Source organism: Saccopteryx bilineata, chromosome 2 (genome assembly GCF_036850765.1).
Source record: "Saccopteryx bilineata isolate mSacBil1 chromosome 2, mSacBil1_pri_phased_curated, whole genome shotgun sequence".
Lineage (NCBI taxonomy): Eukaryota > Metazoa > Chordata > Mammalia > Chiroptera > Emballonuridae > Saccopteryx > Saccopteryx bilineata.
The window spans coordinates 175666906-175680403 of record NC_089491.1 but is presented as its reverse complement, the minus strand read 5'-3'; the positions used below and the strand labels follow the sequence as shown (position 1 = coordinate 175680403).

General features: G+C 46.7%; 1 protein-coding gene across 2 annotated transcripts in view; it reads right to left on the bottom strand.

The window, feature by feature from the left end:
- Window positions 1-4653: 4653 nt before the first annotated feature.
- WNT5B (Wnt family member 5B) overlaps window positions 4654-13498 on the bottom strand; it is a 166254-nt gene continuing 157409 nt past the window's right edge. Inside the window, exons 5-6 of one of the 2 annotated variants that reach the window (XR_010729187.1) lie at window positions 5535-6183; window positions 4654-5118 (exon numbers count right to left, since the gene is read on the bottom strand). Coding sequence is in view for 1 of the 2 variants with exons in the window: in XM_066258709.1 (XP_066114806.1) it covers window positions 5725-6183 (459 nt within the window). In the remaining variant the exon portion in view is untranslated. Of the gene's footprint in view, window positions 6184-13498 lie in introns of both variants that reach the window. The other variant, XM_066258709.1, reaches the window with a different exon arrangement.

Below are 13498 nucleotides of genomic sequence, written 5' to 3'. Positions count from 1 at the left end.
CCATGAAAATATTTTCTGACATTAAACTGGTCCGTGGCCCAAAAAAGGTTGGGGACCACTGTATTAGAAGGCCAGAGCCACTTAAAACAGTACACAGTCCTTTTGGCTTTAAAACAAATTTAGATTAGAAGAAAAAAATTAGATGAAAAGGCGGGTCTTTCTACAATGTCTTTTCTTTTACATCTTGGTGCAGCTGCTGAAGGTCCCTTCTGATACTTTGCTGGTAGGCCCCACGCCTAGGCAAACTCTCCTGAGACTGCGGTTTCCTACACGCTTGGCAGCTTTCAGTCCATTTCAGTTATCAAGGGGAACAATAGATAATGCACATAAGTAACAAATTAAGTCCACAGTTAATTTTAAAATCTAATTTTAGCCACCCATCTCCCACTCAATTGTCAAAACTACTTAGGAAGCCCCAATTAACTGATTTGGTTCTATCTTCTGTTGCTGTCTCTGGTAGACTGCAAATGAACCAAGTGAAGACCACCAGGCAGGCAGCAGGAGGGAGAAAGCAAAGAATGTGGGTAATCTGTGTGATGAATACCCAGACTCTCACACAATCTTGGAAATTAACTATGGAGGACTCAGTCTTCCATATCGTCTGACCCTCATACCAGGGCTAAAACCTTCTTACTTTGGGCAAATTATCCATAGTTTTTGTGTAAAATCAGGAATTAAAGCACCCTTCAATTCTTTTATTTATTGTATTAGTATAAATACAATATAGAGATTCCTTTTTTTTTTTTTTTTTTTTTTGTTTTTTTCTGAAGCTAGAAATGGGGAGAGACAGTCAGACAGATTCCCGCATGCGCCCGACCGGGATCCACCCGGCACGCCCACCAGGGGCGACGCTCTGCCCACCAGGGGGCGATGCTCTGCCCCTCCAGGGCGTCGCTCTGCCGAGACCAGAGCCACTCTAGCGCCTGGGGCAGAGGCCAAGGAGCCATCACCAGCACCCGGGCCATCTTTGCTCCAATGGAGCCTCGGCTGCGGGAGGGGAAGAGAGAGACAGAGAGGAAGGAGAGGGGGAGGGGTGGAGAAGCAGATGGGCACCTCTCCTGTGTGCCCTGGCCGGGAATCGAACCCGGGACCCCCGCATGCCAGGCCGACGCTCTACCACTGAGCCAACTGGCCAGGGCCTTTTTTTTTTTTTTTAGTGAGAGACAGAGACAAAGATAGGAAGGGAGAGAGATGAGAAGCATCAACTTACAGTTAGTTGCAGCACTTTAGTTGTTCATTGATTGCTTCTCATACATGCCTTGACCACTGAGCCAGTGACCCCTTCTCAAGCCAATGACCTTGGGTTTCAAACCAGCAGCATCTGGGCTTAAGCCAGCGACCATGGGGTCATGTTGATAATCCTGCACTCAAGCCAATGACCTTGTGCTCAAGCTGGTGACTTTGGGGTTTTGAACTTGGGACCTCAGCATCCCAGGTTGATGCTCTATTATTCCTTGTGCCACCAGTAGATAGAGATTCTTATATAATAAAGAAATAATCATAGTACTTAACACTCCAGGTGGTCCTTCTCAGCTTGCCAGTATTCCTTCTAAAGATATGAAGCTTGCCTGACCAGGCGGTGGCGCAGTGGATAGAGCATCGGACTGGGATGCAGAGGACCCAGGTTCGAGACCCCGAGGTCGCCAGCTTGAGCACGGGCTCATCTGGTTTGAGCAAAAGCCCACCAGCTTGAACCCAAGGTCACTGGCTCCAGTAAGGGGTTATCGGTCTGCTGAAGGCCCACGGTCAAGGCACATATGAGAAAACAATCAATGAACAACTAAGGTGTTGCAATGCGCAACGAAAAACTAATGATTGATGCTTCTCATCTCTCTCCGTTCCCATCTGTCTGTCCCTGTCTATCCCTCTCTCTGACTCACTGTCTCTGTAAAAAATAAATAAATAAATAAAATGACTTGGTTTGCAGTCATTAAAAAAAAAAAAAAAGATATGAGGCTTGTCATCACTAGCCAATCAGAAGGCATGGATTTTCAATAAAGATAGACAATCCACATTCTGCAGCATCTCAGTCAGAAGTGGTGACAGTTATTTTTAACTTTTTACATATTCCATGCCTCAAGTATCTCTCTATCTCCCAAAGTTAATGAAAAACATTCATCCATGTGTGCATGGGTGTGCACGAGTGTGTGTGCACACCCCTACATGCCCACTGCCCGTGCATACACACATACACATACAGAGGGTCTCCCAAAATGCATGTAACCAGCTCCATGGAGACTGGCAGTACATCAGAGCCTGTTTGAAGATGGAAACAACTATTATTTCCCACCCTTTCAGGATGGTGTGGCACTCTGTCCAAGAAATAGGCTTCTTTCTTGATAAACTACTATTGCCGGAAGATCTCTATCTTGGGGAGCAACCTCAACCATAGATGTCTTGTTAGCTCTTGGAACACCAAGGGATGACAAAGGTTAAATAAGAAAACAAAGGAGCATGAAAGAATTTCAGACACAGTAACTAATTTGGGTTTTTAATACAAGTAACGAGGTTTGTTTTTCACCTCAAAGAATGGAGAGTGGATGAACACTAAATGAGTTCTACAAATTAGGATTTCCAATCCAAGTTCTTGGGATTTTCACCAGAATGCCTTCATGAACACAGGCCTGCCCTGATCTTAACTCTGGTGCTACTGCCTTACTACCTTCCCATCTACTTTTAGATGGCGACAGTCAGGCATATCTTTCTCCTAACTTTATTTTGAAGACAAAGGTGACTACACACAGACAAACAGCTAAGCAAATATTGCCTTCTTATATTCATCATGGATCTGCAGGCTCCCGGGCCAGTCTTAGGCAGAGGACAGAGGTGGAACTTCCCCGAGCAAGTCAGTTTTGCTCTGTGCCATATGCTCTTTCCTTCTTATCAGAAAGGCTCCTGGAATGGCAAGGACTACTTGGTCCAGGCATGGTACTCAATGCAATGATCTTTCAATTAGATTACTTGTCAGCAATAATACATCTCAGGCACTAGGGAATCCAGCACAGGGTGGTCCAGAGCCCTGGACTGGGAATCAGGATGTGACTGCCTATCTCCTTGCTGACCCTGGGCTAGCTGTAATGACAACAGGGCTAGTGTAGTCTTTGGACCACCAGTATGTTGTCTCAGGTCCTTGTTAAAGGTGCAAACAGGAGTCCCAGCTCCACCCAGACCAACTGGGTAAAAGTTTCTGGTGTTAGAAACCTAGGACTCTGCATTTTTATAGCATCCTAAGGTTTGGGACCTACTCAAGATTTGGAGGTCCTTATCTGGAAACCCAGGAGCTGCAGATATGTGGCGTTCTCTTCCTGCCCTAACAGTCTATGGTTCTGGGCAGAAGCTCCCTTTTTTAGGTTGGTCTCCATATTCTCCAGCCACATTCCTATGGCATTACTGGTCACTTTGCAGACAACTCCAATTCACTGGGATTTAACAAGCATGTGACAATACCTGTAACTTCATCTTCAACTAGTTTGAAAATTAAATCTTTCCTAGCTCTGGTTGTCAGTGGATGCAACAATCACAATGGTATCTGACCATATGACTTACTCACCATGTCAGAAAGAAATATTCAATATTTACTCCATCTCTTTGCCATGACTTTGTAGGAAGACCTCAACATAATAGGGATGGCCCATCCCTCTTCATGAACCTGGAAGTCTTTTCAGGATTGTGGACAAGTCACTTAATTAATTTCCTGTCGTTTCTAAGGATGAATTAGATTTCAGCTCTTAAACACTTCGAGCACCTAATATAAGGTCACTGTCCATGTTCTCCATGCCTCACCACATGATGTGACAAAAGAGCAGTAATAATAGTATTTCAAAACCCATATTACCACTGCTGATCTGTGTGGTCAGTTAATTTGGTTAAATGACACCTAGTGAAGCCAAGGACATGATTTTGACCTTTTGTATACTGACTGACTTTGATCACTTTCTTTCATGGACCACTCATCTCGACAATATTAACCAAAGACGTCTGAGTAACAGCGTGAAGAACAGTTACTCATCAAACAACCCTACATCTGGTATTCTCTGATGTCAAGTCAGAAGGTTCCTCGTTAGATACTAAGGATCCAAGTAGTATATATGGCCATGGGAACCTTCAGGCAGAATCTTTTTTAGATTGTTTTGAAGTATTATTTGTTCATTATAACTCAAGTTAATTCCATCATTTCATTCTTTTCCCAGAAATAACCTTTTCTAGGATAACACTGGTGTCTTTATGTGGTTATTGGCTCCCCTCAAGGCTGGTCACTTGAGTGCAGTCTGGATCAAGGTCTCTCCCAGGAACACTTTCCTCATTTTCTGGGATATAACAGCTTTCTCCTTGGTCCTTGAGCTCTGTCTCACCCTCTCCTGGCCCCAGCTACTGGAGCTGGCAATAGAGAGACTCCTGCAGACAGTATACCCAGAGCCTGCACCTTTCCAAGGACCCAGGGAACAAACCAGGGTTAACTGGCAGGCCGTAAATGGAGGAAGAAGGGAACGGGAAGGTAAGTGTGAAGTTTGAACTTAAATCTCTGAATTCTTTTACTCATAATAATAATAATATTAATAGCTACCATTTATTGAGTATTTAACTTTCTGTTAGCCCTAGGGGACAGCACTTAAATGCATTACCTTATTTAATTCTCATAACACTGTCCCTGTCTCTGATCACCAAACTAGAGTTCTGAAAAGTCTCAATTTCCTTACCCTTTTCCATATGTGCACCATATAGCAGGGTTTGAGGATTAGGTAAAAAATAAGGAGACTCATGAAAAAGAATCATGGGTCCAAATAAGGAAAGGGAGAGAAGCTTCCGTGAAAGGTATTTAATGTCAGAGAGAAACTGTACATCTGGGGCAGAGATGAAGAGACCAGGCCAGGCCAGCCAAGCCTGACCTAGCTACACATTCTGTCATTCGTGAGGCCTCCGCTGAGGGAGGAAGTGACAGCAGCAGCATCATAAGTTTCCTCTCCCTGGTGGAGCACAGTGCAACGTTCACTCAGTCCGGTCCTGTGCCGGCTTTCTGCAGGTCAGGCACATATATCCAGTTCGCGTCTTTCCTAACATGCCAGGTCCGATGGCCTCCTTTCCTTCTGGTGCAGGGAGCTTGTGGCAGGAGCTGGTGACCTGTGGAGGAAGAGTAATTCCTACTGGAAAGACAGGCCTGGGGAGGTATGGGTCCCTCTGCAGTCACAGGTCAGCGATGACGTTGGGCCACTCCTCATTTCTGCAAGTATGCACACAAATGGAAGCTAGGAAAGCACCAGCGCTCTCACAGGGTCTGTCAACATGCTGGGCAAGACCCTGAAGATGTCAAGTTTTAAGCTGAGTTCCTGCCACCTTCCACAGGACCTCCTGGCCCAAAGGCTGGGGCCACAGGGCAGTCAGCAACCCAGCAAAGACTCTAGGCTTCCAGACAAAATCTTCTCCATCGAACCATCACCCCGCTCCTCAAGGCCATGGTGGATTGACAGCAAATATTCCCAAGTTCCTACATCCTAAGGGTCCTCACCAAAGGGAGGGGAAAAAGACCTTTGTCCCACCTGCTGGGAGTGGAGAACCAGCAAAATCCAATTCTCAAAGCATCTCTTAAATAAGCTTTTCCTTTCCATTTTCTTCTTTTAATTATCATCCATCCTTTCATTTATACAAATATAAAATATATTTATATAGATTTATATAATATAATCTTCTGTGAGGCAGAGTGGAGAGGAGGCCAGGAGCGTGGCCCGGTTATTTGCAGACGTGCTGGTCCACGACCTCCGTGCACTTCCTGCACTTGACAAAGCAGCACCAGTGGAACTTGCAGTGGCAGCGCTCCACCTGGACACTCTTGAACTGGTCATAGCCGCGACCGCAGCACATGAGCTCGCAGCCGTCCATGCCCTCCGAGGTCTTGTTGCAAAGGCGGCCCTGGGTGCCCAGGGAGCCCGTAGTCTCATTGCGCAGGCAGTAGTCAGGACTGGGGTCCACGTACACCAGGTCCTCGGGAGTGGGCTGGTTGAAGCGGCTGTTGACCAGCTCCAGCTTCCCTCTGCGGGTGATGCGCATGGCGGCGGCGCTGTCGTACTTCTCCTTCAGCTGGTCCCCCACCTTGCGGAACTCAGCCAGCTGGAGCCAGCAGGTCTTGAGGCTACAGGACCCAGAGACGCCATGGCATTTGCAGGCTACATCTGCCATCTTATACACAGCCTGGGGGAAGGAGAAAGAAGGAAATAAGAAGGAGAGCCCCTGATGGAAGATGTCAGAAGGGTGGCAAGAGTGGCCACTGGCCAAGTACAGAAGAGGGCTGACGGGGGCAGGAGGAGGAGCTGTTCCATTGTAGACAAAGATCTTTCCAGGATCCTCAGTTGCTCTGATTGACAGCAAATAATAAAGGAGCACAAGGAAGAAACATGCTGGCAAGACGTGATGAGGGTGGCCTGGGGCACTTGCACTTTCCACTTTATCCATTTCTTATTACTTGAAATTTGTCTCATAAATGTGTCAGAAAAAAAAAGATATATCTATTTGATGTCAAACAAATAAAAAACAACACAATGTGTCCAGTACAAGTCAGAAAACAAAATCCAGTCCAATTACAAGCCTGTAACAGAAACTACAGGCAGGGCCCTGGTTAGCCAAAGCTCTCCTGGTCCTGCCACGTCCTCTAAGAATTCAACAGTCATTATCTCCATAGACTCATTAGGAGCCTCACCACAGACCACATTGTATCTGATCCCCTGGGAGAGGTGGTGACAGTGGAGGGAGAGGGGCAAGGCGCATGCAGTGGAAGAGCAGCTTGGCAGGTCCACCTACAGGGGTGATTTATTTGAAGTTAACTCCACCCTGGAAGTCACTGAACCACAATAATGTAAAGCAGATTTGAACGTGGGTTATCCTAAATCAACAGGTAAAACAAGAGTAGACCAGAACACTGCTTACAACGTGCTTCCCAATGAAAGCATACTGATGCATTGTGTTAAATCACCCTGGCAGCAGGCCCAGAGTGCAGATGGCAGGGTCAGAAAGCAAGCTTACAGCCCTGGCTGGGTAGCTCAGTTGTTAGAGTGCCATTCCAATATGCCAAGATTGTGGGTTTGATCCCTGGTGAGGGAACATACAGAAATCAACTAATGAATGAATACATAATTGGAACAACAAATTGATGTTTCTCTCTCTCGCTCTCTCTCAAATTAATTTTAAGAAAACGCAAGTCCACTGCAGAACATTTTACCTATGCCACAACTATTGTCATCAACTGAGCAAGGACTCATTTTTCAAGGATTCTTCTCAGATTTCTTTTCAAGAGGCCCCCGATTGTGTCTATTCAGCACTATGCAGAGACAAATGCAGGTATAAGAAATAGCTTACCCATCATATTACTGTTATCCAAATTTTCCTTGATCTTTTCTTTTTTTCCTAGTATGAAATTATTCCCCCACTTTATGATGGAAAAATTGAAGTTGTAGAGAGCCTCCATAATCTACTCAGGGCAAGCCAGAAGGCACTCAGAATGCCCAGGACTTCTACACTTCAGTCTCAGGGCTTAAAAACAGCTTAGGGTGAAGAAAGAAGGCAGGTTCTTCCCAGGGTTAAAGGTACCTGCACTTGGCTTGCAGCTCCAGGTTCAAGGCATAAAAGAACCAATATTCCATTCCAACAGGCACTTCAAAGCCAGGGCCTGCAATTACCCTTCTGGCACACATCCTCGGTCTGAGCTCGGATCTGACATTCCTCTGAAAATGGCCCTTGATGTAGACAGGGATGTCAGGCATCTGGCACTGCTGTTAGAAGGATGCATTAAGGGCCTAAAACTGTGTACCTTGATGCTAAGTGACTAAGGGAACAGGATAAGCATCTCCACTGGGAGCAAACACTTAGGGAGATTTGAGGGAAAAAAGTCAAAGCAGGACCTCACAGAGTAACGACAGGAATTTTAGTAAAACGAACCCAGGAGGAAGAGTGTCACTGATCCTCACTATTTAGACACTCATTCCATTCTTCCTCTGGGAAGAAAGACATTGTAGAAACATCACTCTTGTGTTTTGAAAATATTTTACTCTGGATAATATGTAAGTTCCTCTTGTAAAAAAAGTGGGGGAAATCCCAATTTTTGGCCCTTCCTGCTAACTGAAAAAGTAATAAAATGTTTTTAAAAATGCACTTTTCCCCTGGCAAAGCCCTCTCTAAGTTCTTTTTCACTTCTACCTAATGGTATGACTGAGCTTGGTAACTGATGGGAATGTCACAAGGATTAGGCAGTTTTTATCTGGAAAACGCTTGGAAGCCCTTGAGTGACAAGGCAGTATCAATTCACTGCTCTTGCCATCAATATCTAAAATGGTGATACTAGAGGCTTTTAAAAGTCAAGAGAAATTTCTTACAAAGTATGCCTAAGATTTATTTTGTGGTCAAAATGTCAAATCCCAGATATTCTGTTCAAAAACAACAACAAAAAACCTAGTTGTAAAATACTTGTTCAGGGAATGTTCCATCCCTGCCACCCTTTAGTCCTTCCTGTGGAACTTTCTGTGCAGATGTGAGGAGGTGGGAGATGAATGCTTCTGGCTCCAGACAATGATTGATGGCTGAGGTCTGTTCCCTGGGCATAGATTTAAAAATAGAGGGACAAAAATTCCCAATCTGGGGGATACAAGATGGCAGCAGAGTAGGTGGATGATACACTCACTTCCCCTTAGGACCAAGCTGGAATTACAACTAAAATATAGATTAAACAATCTGAATAACCAACTGAAGACTAACTGAAACCTTTTTTTTTTAAAGATTTTATTTATTCATTTTATGGAGGGGAGAGAGAGAGAGTAGTAGGGGGAAGAGCAGGAAGCATCAACTCCCATATGTGCCTTGACCAGGCAAGCCCAGGGTTTCGAACCGGCGACCTCAGCATTCTAGGTCAACACTTTATCCACCGCATCACCACAGATCAGGCAAAGAGAAATCATATAAACAAGGATTTACAGAATAAACCACAGCAAGATGGGGGGGGGCGGAGATGCGAAAGGGGCTGGCCCAGCTCCCACGGGTGGTGGTTGAGACGCTGGAGGGATAGCTCCGCTGCAGAGGATGGGGGTCCCCCTGAAAAGTGTGGGGTCTCAACCCCAAACCAAGCTCCCCAGCCCAGAGCATCAGAGCCTGGAAGGGGTGCTCACATAACATGTGGCTGTGAAAACCAGTGGGGATTCTGTCTGCCAGGGAAAGACAGAAGTCTACTAGAGACACTGGTGCCCTTTTAAAAGTGCTAATGCCCAAAATCTCATTACAGCCACTCCACCTGGGCTCTGGTGGAAGAAGTGCAAACTGAGTAGAGTCCTGTGAGGAGAGACTGGAGTTTGTGGCTCTGAGAAGAGAGTTAGAGGGACAGCAGCCAGGATCCCTGTGCTGGGTCACTCTCCTACACCACAGACACCATCTTTCTTGGGTGGAGCCTTCCCCTCCATACGGCATCAGCCTGGGGGAAAGCAATAGTGCCAACCTCTGGATTCCCTCTTGCCCCATCCTGCGGAGCTAATGACCTGCTGAGGAGCCAACTGCCTAGACCTAGGTGTAGAGGTCTGGGCAGAATCAAGAGGTGTCAGTGACTAAATTGTGTGGCTTTTTTTTTTTTTTTTTTTGTATTTTTCTGAAGCTGGAAATGGGGAGAGACAGTCAGACAGACTCCCGCATGCGCCTGACCGGGATCCACCCGGCACGCCCACCAGGGGCGACGCTCTGCCCACCAGGGGGCGATGCTCTGCCATGACCAGAGCCACTCCAGCGCCTGGGGCAGAGGCCAAGGAGCCATCCCCAGCGCCCAGGCCATCTTTGCTCCAATGGAGCCTCGGCTGCGGGAGGGGAAGAGAGAGACAGAGAGGAAGGAGGGGGGCGGGGTGGAGAAGCAAATGGGCGCTTCTCCTATGTGCCCTGGCCGGGAATCGAACCCGGGTCCCCCGCACACCAGGCCGACGCTCTACTGCTGAGCCAACCGGCCAGGGCCTAAGTTGTGTGGCTTTGACGTGGGAGCCATTCCCACCACTTTCCTGTGATCCTCACTGGTTCCTCCCTCTCCACTCACAGGAGATCCTCTAGCCCTACTATCTGGGCTCCTGGTGGCCCTACCCTCCCAACTACTGGAGGCTCCACCCTGCTGAGATATGGGCAGAATCCAGGACTGACTGAGTTGTGTGGCTCTGAGGTGGGGGCCACTTCCTGTACCTTCTCCCAAAAGTGACTGGCATATCCCCTTCATGGGCGATGCGCTAACCCCATCCTCCTGACTCCTGATGGCTACACGCAGCTGAGATTTGGCTCCTGGCAGAATCTGGGACAGACTGAGCTATGTGGCTCTAGAATGGGAGCCATTTTTCCCTTGCATGCCTGACTGCTACAGAGTCCTTCCTTCACACAGCAAAATCTTGATCTGTTCTCAGCTTGACAAATCCCTAAAAACCCACCCCACCAAAAAATTGTGAGAGTACCCAGCAGGTGATAGCTAGACTTGGTATACCCTGAGACATTTGCCGAGTGGCCTCCAACCTAGCACTGGCACCAAGTTTGAAACTGTATCAATCTGGTGAACACCACCTACCTCTACCTGGTGACTCACTGAGAAACTACTTTCTGCAACTCAAGTACTGACAAAGGTTCTTTCAGTGACTGAGCTTAATAGGCAACTCGCAAGTAGAGGTAGGAACGGGTGGATCTCAGGGTGCCTTAGGACTTTTGCTGACCTGCCCCAGGCCACTGTTTGGTGAACAGCTTGGTCCTTCCTGCACACACAAACACAGGCCAAGCAAGGGCAGCCACACACTGTTGATTGCTGTGTAACTCCAAACAGGTTGCTCAGGGCCAGTCACAGGCAGCGCCTGACACTTGCTTGCACCGAAGTCCCTACCAAGAGACCCCAGAAGCAACACACCCAGTGGCTAGCTTCAGACAGCCTCAGAGCAAGATCCAATAAGCTTCACAAGTATCTATCAAAAGGGAGATCTCAATAGAAACCAGATTCCGGTGAGCCAAATTCTGCTTTCTGTGATTACCACCTGCACAGCAGCACATACACTGTGGTCAGGATTGATCGTCATAGTCAGCCAGCTTGAGGCCAACAACAATCGAGACTCAATTAAAACAAGAGGGCTCACATACCCACACAAGGGTCATTCCTGGAGCTCTCAGCTCAGGTGATCACGGGGACTGTGCCCCTGGGTTGCACAGGACACCTAATACATAAGGCCATGCTACCAAGACTTGGAGTCACAGCAGATCTACCTAATATATAGAAACACAAAGAGGCAGCTAAAATGGGGAGAAAAAGCAGGCCCCAGTGAAAGAACAGAAAAAATCTTCAGGAAAAAAAGCTAAATGTAATGGAGGCAAAAACTTTACCAGATATAGAGTTCAAACCTGGCCGGTTGGCTCACTGGTAGAGCATTGGCCCGGCGTGTGGACGTCCCAGGTTCAATTCCCAGTCAGGGCACACAGGAGAAGCACCTATCTGCTTCTCCACCCTTAACCCTCTTGCTTCTCTCTCTCTCTTCTCCTCCTGCAGCTGTGTCTGGATTGGAGCAAATTGGCCCCAGGCACTTATGGCCTCACCTCAGTTGCTAGGAAAAGCTTAGATGCTGAGCAATGGAGCAATACCCCAGATGGGCAGAACATTGCCCCTGGTGGGCTTGCTGGGTGGATCCCAGTCTGGGCACATGCAGGAATCTGTCTCTGCCTTCCCTTCTCTCACTGAATTAAAAAAAAAAAGGTTTTAAGGATGCTCAAGGAACTTAGAACTACAACAGTTCTAAGTTCAGAAAAAGGACATTGAAATAGTAAAAAGAAGCATTCAGAATTGAAAAATACAATACTAAAATGAAGAATATAGTGGAAGGAAAAAACAGGAAGTTGGATGAAGCAGAGATCTGAGTCAGCAATTTGAAAGACAAGGTAGGAAAAACACTAAGAGCAGCAAAAACCCCCCAAAACTTTATTTATTTTTAGAGAGAGAGAAAAGCACTCATTTGTTGTTTCACTTAGTTGTGCATTCACTGGTCACTAAGAGCAGCAAAAAAACCCCAAAACTTTATTTATTTTTAGAGAGAGAGAAAAGCACTCATTTGTTGTTTCACTTAGTTGTGCATTCACTGGTCACTAAGAGCAGCAAAAAACCCCCAAAACTTTATTTATTTTTAGAGAGAGAGAGAAAAGCACTCATTTGTTGTTTCACTTAGTTGTGCATTCACTGGTCACTAAGAGCAGCAAAAAACCCCCAAAACTTTATTTATTTTTAGAGAGAGAGAAAAGCACTCATTTGTTGTTTCACTTAGTTGTGCATTCACTGGTCACTTCCCGTAGGTGCCCTGACCAGGGATCAAACCCACACCTTGTTGTTTCAGGACAACACTCTAACAAACTGAACTGGCCAGAGCTGAAAAAAGAATTTTAAAAAATGAGGTGAGTTTAAGGAACTTTTGGGACAACATGAAGCATAACAACATCTGTATCATAGGGGTACCAGAAGTAGAGGAGAGAAAGCAAAGAGTCGAGAAACTATTTGAAGAAATAATGACTGATCCTGACTGGGGGTAGTGCAGTCGACCTGGGACACTGAGGTTCCAGGTTCGAAACCCTAAGGTTGCTGGCTTGAGGGCAGGCTCACCAGCTTGAGCACGGGGTCGCCAGCTTAAGTATGGGATCATCAACATGATCTCCATGGTCACTAGCCTGAGCCCAAGGTTGTTGGCTTAAGGAAGGGGTCACTGGCTCAGCTGAAGCCCCATGGTCAAGGCACATATGAGAAAGCAATCAATGAACAATTATGTGTCGCAGATAGGAGTTAATGCTTCTCATCTCTCTCCCTTCCCCTCTCCTCTCTCGCTAAAAAAGAAAAAGAAAAAAAAGAGAAAAAAACAAGAATGGCAAGCCTTTCACTAGACTCATCAAGAAAAAAAGAAAGAGTACCCAAATAAATAAAATCAGAAATGAAAGAGAAGTAACAACTGAAACCAAAGAAATACAAAGGATTGTAAGAAAATACTACTAACAACTATATATGCCAGCAAATTGGACAATCTGGATGAAATAGATAAATTTCTAGAAACATACAATCTTCCAAAACTGAATCAGGGCCCTGGCCGGTTGGCTCAGCAGTAGAGCGTCGGCCTAGCGTGCGGAGGACCCGGGTTCGATTCCCCGCCAGGGCACACAGGAGAAGCGCACATTTGCTTCTCCACCCCTCCGCCGCGCCTTCCTCTCTGTCTCTCTCTTCCCCTCCCGCAGCCAAGGCTCCATTGGAGCAAAGATGGCCCGGGCGCTGGGGATGGCTCTGTGGCCTCTGCCCCAGGCGCTAGAGTGGCTCTGGTCGCAACATGGCGACACCCAGGAGGGTCGCAACATGGCGACGCCCAGGATGGGCAGAGCATCGCCCCCTGGTGGGCGTGCCGGGTGGATCCCGGTCGGGCGCATGCGGGAGTCTGTCTGACTGTCTCTCCCTGTTTCCAGCTTCAGAAAAATGCAAAAAAAAATTAAAAAAAAAAATTTA